The 15,000-nt window shown below is 37.4% G+C and overlaps 1 protein-coding gene and 1 long non-coding RNA gene across 3 annotated transcripts in view; one reads left to right on the top strand and one right to left on the bottom strand.

Annotated features, from left to right (window-relative positions):
- LOC115218265 overlaps positions 1-7,513 on the top strand; it is a 70,048-nt gene extending 62,535 nt beyond the window's left edge. For both annotated transcript variants that reach the window (XM_036508290.1, XM_036508291.1), the window contains 2 exons: positions 1,263-1,432; positions 6,269-7,513. In XM_036508290.1, coding sequence (XP_036364183.1) covers positions 1,263-1,432; positions 6,269-6,793 — 695 coding nt within the window. In that variant the 3' untranslated portion in view covers positions 6,794-7,513. The remainder of the gene's footprint in view (positions 1-1,262; positions 1,433-6,268) is intronic.
- A 961-nt stretch (positions 7,514-8,474) lies between these two features.
- Positions 8,475-8,962, bottom strand: LOC118765788. The gene is made up of 2 exons (XR_005001668.1): positions 8,850-8,962; positions 8,475-8,661 (listed from the first exon to the last, which is right to left on the bottom strand). It is a non-coding gene; the product is annotated as an uncharacterized LOC118765788 (long non-coding RNA).
- Between the last annotated feature and the right edge of the window lie 6,038 nt (positions 8,963-15,000).

Raw genomic sequence — 15,000 nt, 5'->3', positions numbered from 1 at the left:
CTACAGAAAACTACAAAACATGGACACTCCTCCTCCTCCAACAGCTTCACCTTTTTGCAGAGGGCTAGGTCGAGGTCAACCTTCCACTCTCTCTCCTTTGCGTGTGAAAATGACCAATGGCACTTAGTTCGCGCCGTTTACACCAATCCACACAGGATGAAATGCCTGTGATGTAGAGACATTGTGCGATTTGTAAACATTTCCCTCCACCACCATTACCCGAACTTCGAGCACCTCCTCCGGCGTTTGGTTGTTCAACTAATAAATGCCATTTGGGAAAAAAATCACTTTTTCCTCAATGTCAATCTTTGCAACTTAATGCAAAAAAAAAAAAAAAAAAATTCAAGATGTACGACGAAAAAATTGGTAGAACCCATTAAGACCATTGCCAAGTATTTAATACCCGAACAACGCCGGGTTGTGTTCTTTTTATAAAATTATTTGAAAAAAACAAAATGTTATGAAATCTATTATGAAAATGTTACTAACCCTTTTTGAAAAGTTATTTTTCTAATGTGTGAGCGCTTTTCGTTTAACCATTGCATGAACACATAGAGACACACATACGTGTGTATATGGATGTTTGTATCCATGTATGAACGTACGTATGTATATATGCATGTATTAATGTATAAACATATGTATACGTGAGCGCATGTATGTGCATAGTGTATGTATATGCGCATATGTGCATGATTGCATGAATGCATATGTGCATGAGCGCATCTATCTATCTATCTATCTATCTATCTATCTATCTATCTATCTATCTATCTATCTAGCTGTCTGTCTGCCTCTATCTCACTCATATATATATATAATATATATATATATATATATCTGTGTATCTAATAAATATCTTCCTTTTCATCTGTCAATATGCACACACATATATACACGTATATATAGTTATGTATCTATGTATCTATTTATCTACCTATATGCATACACAAGTACGCACGTATATATATATCTATATATATCTATCTATCTATCTATCTATCTATCTATCTATCTATCTATGTATGTATGTATGTACCAATCTATATTTATCTGATCATCTATGTATTTGCACGCACATGCACACATACATTCATGTATATATTTATGTCTCTCTCTCTCTCTCTCTCTTCTCTCTCTCTCTCTCTCCCTGTCTCGCTTTGTCTCTCTGTCTCGCTTTGTCTCTCTGTCTCTGTCTGTCTGTCTGTCTGTCTCTCTCTCTCTCTCTGTTTATATGCAATTCTCGTTTCCCTGTTTTCCAGCGTCTTTGATCGAAGCATCTGAGGAAGAGACCGAGAAAGAGACTCCAACCTTACAGAGACTGAAACCTCGAGTCAGTTCATTTATGATCAAGAAACGAGTCAGCAAAGATATACAAGACAACTATTACTTAGATGACCAACAAAATCAAATGTCAAGGTCTCATTCAGAGGTCAGCCACGAATTTTACCTTTTTCTATTTATCTGCCAGTTAGCTCCCTCTCTCTCCCCCTCTCACCACCCTCCCTCTGAATGACTTCTATTGCTACCTTTCATATCACCCACCTCTACTACTGCCAATTACTGTCTCTCTCCCCTCGACTCCACCCAAACGGTCCTTACGTTTCTTTTGCATCATACTTTCTCTCCTTTCACTTGCTCACCTTTACCTTTGGCCAATCCAGCTTTTGCGGATCACTCTTCTCTAACAGCCCCCTCTACATATCCATGCCTTCTTCTCATCATATTCTTGTTCCTTCTTCCCTCCCATCCATTCTAATCCTTCTGATGTCATTGCTCTCCCTGCCCTCTCCCCTGTCTTTCTAATACCCATTTCCGGTATTTCCGCCATCATTGTGCCACCTACAATTCACATATAAAAATGATTGGTTAACCAGGCAGAGAAATTGTAGTGTTACGAGGCCCTTCTTGTCCTGTCTCACCGAAGGCTGTCCAACCTCTTTAGTGTCTGTGCCACGAGAAAATGCACGCAGTCCACCCTATAAAGTGGCTGGCATTAGGGAAGGCACCCAGTCATAGAAACCAAATTAGATGACCCATACAAACATCTAGTCTTTGCGATAAAAGTTATTTCACGTCTTGTTTTATATTCAGACAAGTGTATCTAGGAGTACACTACCTCGTATGTCCTTCCTTAGTTATCGTTTATGGATTCTTGTTGTTGTTATTGTTTAGTCCTAGTTCAGAGCTGATTTCAACAGACCTCTAATGTAACGGTGTTTTATTTGACACCATCCTGTCTTTTATTGAGACATAGTGTATCTAGGAATACATTATTTCAAAGTTCACTATCACATCCGAATTCTCCAACAAGCCTCACACGTCACGTGACTTACGTTTCATACGATATACACACTTATATGAGCGATATGACTAATCGTTGTACATGCAAATGTGTTGGTTCCAAATGTTGGCACACGATCAGCAATTTTAGGAAGAAGGCGTTTAGTCGATTACATCGACCCCACCAGTACTTCACTGGTACATCTATCTCGAGAGGATGAAAGGCAAAATTGACCTCGGCGGGATTTGAACTCAGAACGTAAAGAGTCCGAAAAAATGCCGCTAAGCACGCTCTAATTATTCAAATGTATTAGTCATATGACAAAATAAAAAAAAAATATACGTCACATATCCATATAAATTATAGCATAGACCTACATACATGTACACGCGCACAAACACACACACACACGCGCGCGCGCTATAGTCATGTGATAGAGATTTTATGAATATGCATGGACCTCCGTAGCATATCGGCGTAAGAGATAGCGTAGACGCAGACACGTACACCTGTACACATACACACCTGTATACATACACACGGCAGTCACGTGCCAGAGTTTTATAACATCTACCAATTTGTCCCAATATGTCTAAATTGGTCAGTTTTTTTTTTATCATATTTTCTGAATAAATAAATGAATAAAGTCATTTAAGAAACTTGTTAATTTGGCAAACGGGTGAAAAGCGGGTGGATAGAGATGAAAACAGGAGAGATTGTTACAGTTAATATACAAATTGTAAAGGGTGGCTGGTAGGAAATTGAAGAGGGTTTTACAACCGGGTAGACAGTGTTGTTTAACACTAAGTCAGCCTTGATCCAGTAGATAAAAGACAGCCCAACCGTGACCGTCCTGTATTTCCCTGTGTATAGGGGGTTTCTTTTCTAAGGTGACGGCGTATTATTCGAGAAGTATTTGGTTATTATTTCTTGCAAGTCGAGCATCCACATAGGACATCCTTGTTGATGTGTATATGTATGTATATATGATGGTGGTGATGATGATGATGGTGGTGGTGGTGCTGGTGTGGTGGTGGTGGTATTGGAGATAGTGAAGGTGTGGGTGGGAAAATAAATAGCTCGAGATAACGAAATAATTAGAGAAAGAAGATAGGGAATTGAGGGTGGATGGGCGGGTATGAATGAGGGTGGTGGAATGAAGGATGGTGGGAGAGAAGAGAGAATAATGAAGAGAAGGAAATTTGCGAATGAGTTGAGAAGAATTCTAAATCGATTGAATACGAAACAGGTTAAAGGAATGAAATTAGTTAATAAAGAGCGCGGAGAACAAACATACATACATGCATACAGATACATACGTAGATATATATATGCATACACGCACGCATATCTATCTCTATCTATCTATCTATCTATCTATCTATCTATCTATATCTATCTATCTATCTATATCTATCTATCTATCTATCTATCTATTATCTATCTATCTATCTATCTATCTATCTAACTATCTATCTATCTATCTATCTATATCTATCTATCTATCTAACTATCTATCTATATCTATCTATCTATCTATCTATCTATCGATCTATCATATCTATATCTATCATCTATCTATCTATCTATTATCATCTATCTATCTATCTATCTATCTATATCTATCTATCTATCTATATCTATTATCTATACTATCTATCTATCATCTATCTATTAATATCTATCTATCTATATCTATCTATATACTATCTATCTATCTATATCTATCTACTATCTATATATATGACACACATATATGCATATACATGTTTATATATATATATATACATATAAATTTATATATGTATATATGTAAATATTTGTTTATATACATGCACACACAGACACACACGCATATATATATGTGTGTGTGTGCGTGTGTGTGTGTGTATAAATAAGTGTGAGTGTGTAATATATGCGTTGGAAAGACAAAGAAAGAGTTGGGGTAATTGAGTGTGTGTGTGTGTGTGTGTGTGTGTGTTATGGGAGTGTGTAATAATTATGCTGATGAGAGAGTATCATCAACGATTGCTAACGAGTTGTTGTTCGGTCAGAATAAGAAAGAAAAGATAAAAAAAAGAAAACAGAAAAAAGGAAAAAAAAACAAGAGAGAGAGAGAGAGAGAGAGAGAGAGAGAGAGAGAGAGAGAGAGAGAGGAGAGAGAGAGAGAGAGCGAACGACATAGTTATGGAATGAAGGTGTCATTAAATATTGACTGGACGAACAGGTTAACGGAGCAGAGCATCTGGAATGACCGGTTGGCTGGCTGGTTGGTTGGTTGGTGTAGTAGTAGTAGTAGTAGTGGTAGTGGTGGTGGTGGTTTTAGTAGTAGTAGTAGTAGTAGTAGTAGTTTTTGTTGTGTTGGCCATTAACAACATGGACGATAAAACACTGCCACCCACAAACAACCACGCCGTTATACATACAAGCACACACGCACGTACACACACACACACACCACACACACACACACCTGCTGGCACACATACCACCCGCACGTACACATACAGACACACACACACACCTACACACCCACACAAACACACTGACAAACACACACACCCTCACCCTCACCTATACAATTACCCCCGCTCCTTCTCCACTGCTCACCTGACTCATTGCCCTGTCATGTTGTACTAAAAACAGTTTCTGTTTAACCAACGGAACGAATCTCTGTCTGTGAATGTTCAAGAATTTCCGAAGAGGAAATTCTTGGTTTTCATTGCAACCATTTCATTAAAATATTTCCCAAGTGTCCAACTTCGATGTACGACGAAACTTGTTGACACTTCCTAGTATACGATAGCATCTGCTTTCGTCTTTGACTTCATTCAGTTATTAGACCGCAGCCATGCTGGAGCGGCGCCTTCAAAGGTTTTAGACTTATTCTTTTGTAAGCCTAGTACTCATTCTATCGGTCTGTTTTGCCGAACCGCTAGAATACGGGAACGTAAACACACCAGCATCATTTGTCAAGTGATGGCGGCCGGACACACACACACACACACACACACAACAGGCTCCTTTCAGTTTCCATCTACCAAATCCATTCACAAGGCTTTGGTCGGCCCGAGGCTATAGTAGGAGACATTTGCCCAAGGTGCCACGCAGTGAGACTGAACCCGGAGCCATGTGGTTGGTAAGCAAGCTACTTACCACACAGTCACTCCTGCGCCTGTTTGTACTTTTAGGAGTGACAGAGACGTGTGTGTATGTGGGTGCATAAAACCCCTGTAAGACAAGGTAATAGATTTTCTGACCCAATTTTTATTCGAATTGATGATGTTTGTATTTTTAATGTCTATTATTATTATTATTATTATTATTATTATTATTTATTATTATTATTATTATTATTATTGAGTGAGAGAGCAGTGCATGCCATCAAAGTGACACTGGGGTAAAATATACGAAACCCAGTATACCCATCATGACTACCCGTCCGATAAGGGTACACTAGGCTCATGCATCACAACCATATGTGCGCGACATGGTGATCTCATATCAAGATAAACAGTACATGACCTTGCAGGTGGGGCCCAGTTAGAAATTTCTTCAGGTTGAGTAGCCCATCCCGCTCAAAAGGTCCCTGAATAAGGGTTGTTTAAGGATGTTGAAAGAACAACCCATGTTTTCAGAGGTGAATTATTCAAACCCCAAAGAATCCCTCTCAACACATGGCTATGATGCTCCCCCCCACTATTTCTGCTCGTGATCAGAGATGCACATATCGTCAGCCACTAAGGGACATGCTCAACTGGTTAAGGTCACACACTGACAAGCAAATCTTTGGTACTGAGCAGAATATTTGCTGTGGCCCATCTTTTATACCAATGACAAAAACATTATTATTACTACTATTTTATATTATATTATATTATTATTATATTATTATTATTATTATTATACATTATTATTTTATATTATTATTATTATTATTATTATTATTATTATTATCATTATTATTTTTATTATTATTTGTAGCTTACAGATACGATTTCTCTCCCTCGATCTCGAACCTCGACAGCCGGCAGTTCCTCCGTTGGTGAAGGCGAACATATACGTTTCCAACAGCGGTCGCCATCGATTCTACTGGATATTCCTGGAAGACTTCAGAATGGATACACAGATCAAAGATTGTCCGTTGGTTCATTGTCACAGAACCAACGAGACAATAATAACAATGCTCAGCGTCGATTAAGTTCTCGTCGTGTGGAACCGCCATCTTTGCTGCTCCAAATTCCAATCCAAGGCAGGACAACACCTTTGCTACGACCAACGCGACCTGCACCACCTCCGCCACCCAGTCGCAAGCCAATACGGAGTGTTAGTCCCTCCTCCACAGCCACCTCCCCTTTAACTGAGACAACCCCTATAACACCGTTAACCCCAACGTTATTACAGACACCAGCTGAAGAAACTGACGTCATTGTGACGACAATAACATCACCACAAACACCAACGACCACTCAAATAGCAACAACCGAAGGAGTAGCAGCAGCAGTATGACAACAGAAGCAGCACCTGTAGTAATAACAGCAAATCCAGTAATAATTGGAATTGATGGAAAAGAAGATGCAACACAAACAACAGCGATACCATCACCGTTACCTTCCCTGGAGCCAAACTTAGAATCAAATCAAGATAATCAATTAGAATTGACAAATCACGTATCGACACCTTTAATTCAATCTCAAGAAAATATTCAACTGCAATCAAAAATTGTGAACGATGTAGCGCCATCTGGATCACTAGAAAATGGCATCGAACCCCTAACGGAACCACTTCTTCAAGCAGAAACACAATGTCTACCGCTGTCACACTATCCGAATCAACCGCAGACAGATTCTTGTGAAACATAAACCACATCAAAGATATCAACCGAAAAGACCTGAATTACGAGAGAAAACACTTCTGAGGGTACAAAACGGGTGTTATTTCATCATTACTAACGTCTTAGTGATGAGAACGGAAGTGAGCTCGGTGGCGGGAAACGGTAAAGGAAAGTTTGCCACCGGCTTGACTGAGTCTCGTTTAAATAACTACTTGGCGGTGGCAAAGGTTTGAAATTATTCAAAACGAGTGACAAAATGATTGATATAAGAGAGCTGTACAAAGAATTTATGTCAGACCACCTAATACTATGTATACGTGTATATATATATATAAATATATATATATATATATGCATATATGTGTATGTGTGATCGGTTGTGGTTTTTAGTCAAATCAAAGAGCACTCTTCTATATGAGTATAGTAAGGGTGTATAATATAGTTTGGTGACGATTATGCTGACAGATGATCGTCATGATTCGGAGTTTCGTGTAGAAGTGATTGTTTACACTCATCAGATGGACATGTCTATAAACCCAGGCTGAACATTGCAAAAAATGACTGCTACAGAAGCTACTTTTGGCAGTGTTCAACTTAGACTCATAACGTACGTGTCTGATTAGGATAGGGCATCACTTTTACACGAAACTCAGTCATGGCTGTCGCTTGTCGGTAAGATCAGCAATAGCCCATGTGTGTGTATGTGTGTGTGTGCGCGTGTACGCGTGCCTGAGTGTGTTTATTTGTCTATATGCATTTATATGTGTATATATAAATATAAATATATATATATATATATATATACAATATATACATGCATGCACACATATATATATATATATTACACACACACACACGCACACATACACACATACCACACACAACACACACACACACTCACACACCACACACACACACACACACACACACACACATATATGTATAATATATATATATATATATATATATATATAATATATGCAGAAGCTTGAAAAGTAACACACGAGTTGATATGAATAAGGAAAATAAGACAAGGTAGAAAATGCTAAAATAATTTTATCATGAAGTATATTTTAGTACCGGTTTCAGCTTTTATATATATTAATATATATATATATATATAATTTATTATATATATATATATATATGTATAAATTTGCTTAGAGGATATGTTAACCTCATAAAGGGATGGTTACTTCCAAGGAATACTGGTTCTATACCTAGTATTTTTGGGAAATGAAATTTCCTTAAATCAATAAGTATATAGTTAGCATATAATTTATGTTCAGTTAGCGGAAGGAAAGAAAATGGTGAGTTGAAAGTTAATAATTATTTATTATTAACAAATTGGTAATCTTTACTTCTTACAGCCGTTTCTCTGAAGAAATTATGCTCATAGCATATAAATGCAAATCTAATGCTTAAATCTTTAATTTATCCATTGGGCACTAATGGAAACGGATGTTTCCCTCTCCAATTCAACTCTCCATTTTGTTTCCTTCAATTAACTGAACATCATATATATATATATATATATATATATCTATATATATATATATATATATATATATATACACATATATATATACACACACAACACATATATATATATTATATAATATATATATATATATTATATATTATATATATATTCAATATATATATATATATATATATATATATATATATATATATTATATGATATATAATATATATATATAGACACACCACACATGTATGTAGTTTGTAGGAGAGTAATTTATATGCACAAGGTAGTACTACCTCCAAAGCAGAAATGACTCAATACGTTTATAGAATAAAAGTTTATTATCGGAGTTAAAAGGTTCAATCCAGCACAGAGCAGAGTGGCTTTATCTCACACTGAGGATTCATATATAAGGATGAAACCACCTATCACTGTGAAGCATTGAATTTCCAACTACAATAATAAGTATATTTATGTATATATTTCTATCTCTCTCTCTATATATATATATCCTTATATATACAAGTGTGAGGAAAGAGTACTCAACACATAACGTAAAATAAATAATGCCATACTTTGGAAATCGATATTACTCCGAGTTTCGCGTTACCGCTTTTCAGTAAGACTAAAATTTCATTATGAATATAGTTGTTTGAAAACGGCAGTAAGACAAAATTCAGAGTAATGTCGATTTTAAAATCTCAGCTTTTTATTACACATACACACACACACACACACACACACACACACACACACACACGCACACACACACACACACACATGTTCGTATGTACGCATTTGTGTGTATATATATATATATATGTAATATAGAATACAATACACTTACACTTACACACACACACACACACACACACACATATGAGATCAGAGGAAAGTAAAAATGGTGTGGGATCCTACAAGTGCCTCGTCTAACATGAAGACATTGAAAATGTGTGCCTGATTTTGGAGTCCAAGAGGAATTGTTAAAACATTAAACGCCTGTTTTGTTTACAAAAAAAAAAATGAAAAGAAAAGAAAAAATGATAACAACAACAACAACAACAACAAATGAACGAATAAATAAGAGTCAACTATTCTTCCATTTTACCCCGCGAACATTGACCGTTAAATGTAAAATCCCTGTATGTACATAACCGTATTAACAGCCACATAGAGACAAATATTTATACGGAGGGAAACCGTTCAGGTTGTGCTCATTAGAAAAACGAAAATAAATTTCAAATACAAACACTTTTCAATATAATTGTTGCTAATTGACTTCAATAATTATTATCTGTGTTAGTGTTTTTGTTTATCTTTTGTTCCGCATCATTTCGTCCTGTCTGTCGGTGTGTCTGCGTGTCCGTGTGTCTGTGTGCATTGCTCACTCCTCCCCCTCGCTTCACTTATCTTTACTTCTTTCTCCTTCCCTCCCTCTCACTCTTCTGTCTTTCCTCTTCCTTCTCCCCGGCGCCCTTCGTTTTGCCCAGTTTTTCTTTCTTTCTCTGCCTCTCTTTCTTTCACTCTTTCAGTCTTTTTCTCTTTTTTGTTTTCTCTTTCTCTCTCTCTCGCCACGCACGCATGCACTCACATACGCGCACGCACACACACACACACACAACACACACACACACACACACACAAACACACACAGACACACACACACACACACACACACACACACACACACACACACACACACACTGAGTCAGAAATACCTTGTTATATTCACAAGATTAAAACTTCTCCCAACTCAGTGTAAAACCGATTATTATGAGTTCGAATCCCTGCTATGGCAGTGTCCTGTGGTATATCTTAAAACTAAAACTAATCTGTTTTATTTATCAGGCAGCAGAGATGATCTGAAAAGTTGCCGATATATTTTGTTAGGGGTCAAGCACTGAATTGACTGTGCAATAGCCAGTCGTTTGAAAATTTGTCGCGGTCAGGCTCTGATATTATTTCAAAATTATGAAAGAGAATGTTCCATTTATTTCAAAATTCCAGCTAATTTTGAATGTATTTACCGATTCCATCTTGATGTATCTATTTAGCAATCCACCCAGTTGTAAATGATTAGCAAAGCGACGTTGTTATAAATACTTACATTTTTATAAAGTACGTAACACACAAAACCGAACAGACCACGATATATCACAGACAACTAAACCAAACCGAGATAGATTACAGCCAGGATAGACACAGCTAAATATACCTATTTCTTTATTACTCACAAGGGGCTAAACACAGAGGGGACAAACACGGACAGACATGGGTATTAAGTCAATTACATCGACCCCAGTGCGTAACTGGTACTTAATTTATCGTCCCCGAAGGATGAAAAGCAAAGTCGACCTCAGCGGAATTTGAACTCACAACGTAACGGCAGACGAAATACCGCTAAGCATTTCGCCCGGCGTGCTAACGTTTCTGCCAGCTCGCCGCCTTATCCAGCTAAATATACCACAGATAGATAGAACAAACCGAGATAGGTTACAGCCAGAGAAATCACATATGGATAGATCTTAATTAGACAGACAAAAACAGCAATATAGACCATAACTAGATAAACAGTGGCTACATAGATCATATTAAGATAGACGATTGCTAATCAGATATCGGAAATATAGACCACAGTTTGGTAAATCACAATTACCTAGCAGACACTGATACATAGATCACCACCAGTTAAAATATAACTAGTTAGACCATTTTTAAGCTACAACTAGATAGACCTTTGTATAGTTAGATAGACTGGATTAAAGTTATATCAAAGAAATATTAACCATACCTAGATATATCGTAGTTAGATGGACAATAGTTAAATGACACAGCTTGACTGACCACAACTACATAGACATCAATTACATATGACAAACTTAGATAAACCACAACTAGATCACAGACCACAGTTAGACCATAGTTAGATATTCTACATTTATATTCACAACATTCAAATAGACTACAGCTATATACCCGTCGATCTGATGCACCACAGCTGGAGCATTATTGGCCAGATAGACCAGTGTTATATATATTTTAGATATACCAAAATTTGACCGTAGATAGCTTACTGTTAAAGACAAATAGACAACAACTAGACACAACGCAGTTCGATAGAACTCAGACGAGCAGTTAGACTGAAGTTAGATCGACTAGTTTCTGATAGACCGCATATAGAAAACCATTACTTGCTATGTCTGAGTTAGACAGATCGCAACTAGACAGACAACAACCGGTCTATAGCAATATATACCATAAATAGTTAGACCATTGCTACCTCGATAATAGATAGATCATGACTAGATAGACTATACTTCGTTGACTAAAAGAAAGACCACAGGTAAATAGATAATTGGCAGGCTGAGCAAAACTTGATGTAGCTAGATAGACCATTGTATTGCTCGATAATCCACGGTTTGATTAAATCTAGGAGGATGGCTTATCTTGAAGTCTTGAAGATAAACCACAGCAAAACAGACGACAGTTAGAAAGTCTACAGTTATGCTGCAGTTGAATGGGTCACAGCTAGATAGGCCACAGTGAGATAGATTGAAGATACTGGGTGATAGAAAGGTAGATTGTAGATAGACCACGAATAGTCAGACCACAAATAAATAGACCACAGATAGACGACGGCTATGTAGATCACACATAGATAAACTTTATAGAGGGATAGATTAAAGATAAAACACAAATTGACAGACAGTAGATAAACCTTAGCTATGGAGATCACATCTTGATAGAGTGGAAATAGAAGCGTAGCTTAAATATAGACTATAAATAAACAGTCCACAGATTGATCACAGCTAGATAGATCGCACAGAAATATATTGCTACCTAGATGGACTTGTGTCACTGGCAGCAATACTGTCAACAACCACCTCTCAACTTTATTTCTCATTTTGGACAAAAACGGTTGAAACAAACGTCTCTTCAGTAACTCGAGAGTTTTGTGTTTCGAGGTAGTAATTATACACACGGCAGTTACTTAGTTTAATTATATTCAAGAATGAGAGCATTGGTTGCCGATTAGCGATAATATTATCTAAATTAGCCATGAAACTTAATTACAGTGAAGCTAAAACGGTATTTTTTGGTGGATTTCATGGTTTTCTACGAGAGTATTGTCTTACATACAACACGTGAACACATTCCAACACGTAATTGATCAGAACTGGGAGGTGCGGTGGATACATAGGGACGCCACTGGTATGAAAAATAAATAGCAAAGTAGGCGATAACAACGAAAGAACCAATCCAAGATGCTGCTTTTTACATTCTGAATTCAGCCTCATTAAAGTACCAGTTATATACTGTGGCAGATGCAATCGACAGTAACCTCGCTCGTTTAAAATTTATGGTTTTGTGGTTTTGTTAGAAATCAATATTTGAATATTCATAATACTTCGATTGTTATCTGGGGTTTTATTTCTAGATACGTATAAGTACGGACTGGGTTCGAACTAGGAACCTTTACTTCTAAACTAATGGCAGTAACGTTCTTATCCACGATGCCAGCACTACGCCCAGTTCGCCACTCTCAGCATATTTCAGGAATAAGAAAACCAGACGACGATTTCGTTTGAAATTAATCAAACAGTGATGTAAATAATAATCACAAAAACCTGTTCGGTCTGCGTATATCAGTGTAAATATAAATATTTGAAATAGATTAATCCTTATAGGTGTAGGCATGGCTGCGTGATAAGAAATTTGCTTCCCAACCGCATGGTTCCGTATTCAGTTCCCAACCGCATGGTTCTGTGTGGAACCAAGGGCAAGTGTCTTCTACTATAGCCTTGAGTAGACCAAAGCCTTGTGAGGGGTTTTGGATGACAGAAATAGTAAAAAAAAAAATTGTAATACACACACGCATAAACATATATGTATATATATACGAGGGGCTACTTTCAGTTTCCGTCTACCAAATCTACTCACAAGGATTTGGTTTGCTATAGTAGAAGATGCTTGTCCAAGAGTGCCATGCAGTGGGACTGAACCAGAAACAATGTGGTTGTGATGCAAGCTTCTTACCACACAGCCACTACTACGCCTATAAATAAATAAATAAAACTTAGAAATGTTTCGGTCTAAGATTGTCTAACGTAATAAAACAACCAGATAAGATCTGTTAAGTGAAGTTTTGCGGTATCGTGGACCACAAAAGAAGGAAGTTGTTGATTTGAGATGTATCCAGGTGCAGGTGGCTTATCTGGTATCTCTTGAAGAAATTTGCTGAGATTTCGTTTGAAGGTGATGGGATCTTTTTCATCGTTGATTTGTTTTGGGATAATGTTAAATAGAGCAGAGCCTGCCGAGGAAAAGAAATGGCAGTTAATTTATGTATTGTGAGCCCGAATATTGTAGGAGGCGTATGGCACGTGGCCGCAGTTGTGGATGAATTCTGAATCTAGTTTAAGGTCACTTGCACAATGTTTGTGGTATATTCTCAATTTTGTGCAAATGATGTTTTGCTCTCGACGGCACTGGAGAGAACAAAGATTCAATGTTTTAAGGTGGTCCCAATAATCAAGATCAGTCATGCCCTTAATTTCTTTGGTGGCTATCCTCTGGGATGACTCAATTCTCGTAATGTTTTGTATGGTGTGAGGAGACCACAGGGGGTAATAGTATTCTGGGTATGGCTGTACGAAGGAGGAGAATAATTACATCTTACTCACTGGACCGGAAAGTTCTGAAGATCCGGGAGCTCATCTCGCGAGCCATATCGACTTTATTATTGATGTGGGCACTCTCTACTGAGATTGTTATCAACAATCACTTCTAAGTCCCTGATGTTACTGGATGCTGTGAGTACTTTTCCTGAAGGAAGAGAATATGGTTATTTGAGCGCAGTCTTTTTACAAAATGCTTCAGTTCAAATTTTCCCTTATTTAATCGCATTTTGTTTTTGTCCGCCCATTGGCTTACAAAAGGTAGATCAGACTGGAGTTCAGGTCAGCTTTCTTCTCTGTTGATAATATACTGGAGCTTGGAATCATTTTTATTTTGCTGTGTTTGATAGTCTTGAGATGCCGTTTATATAGACTTTAAAGAGAAGCGGGCCCATGACAATCCTCTGAAGGACACCGCTAGTGACTTTTTCTGGGCTTGAGTGGATATCGCCAACTACAACAATTTGTGTTCCGTTCACCAAGAAGCTGCAGCTTCCAGAGGATTCCAATATTTGACAATTTCAACAGGACGATATTGCGGTCGACTCTGTCGAACGCTTTGCTGAAGTCAAGGTATAAGACATCGGAGTGGTTTGTCAACCAGATCTAAGATCACTTTATGTCGTCAAGGACAAGTTGGTTTTGTAAAAGTTCATCCATTAAATTAAAAAGTAATTCTGCTGCTGCTTCGTCTGGTGTAGTGCCTAACTTCAGTGCC

The sequence above is a fragment of the Octopus sinensis genome, linkage group LG13 (assembly GCF_006345805.1).
Source record: "Octopus sinensis linkage group LG13, ASM634580v1, whole genome shotgun sequence".
NCBI lineage: Eukaryota > Metazoa > Mollusca > Cephalopoda > Octopoda > Octopodidae > Octopus > Octopus sinensis.
Note: the sequence above shows the minus strand (reverse complement) of the source record. Positions and strands in the feature narration are given on the sequence as shown.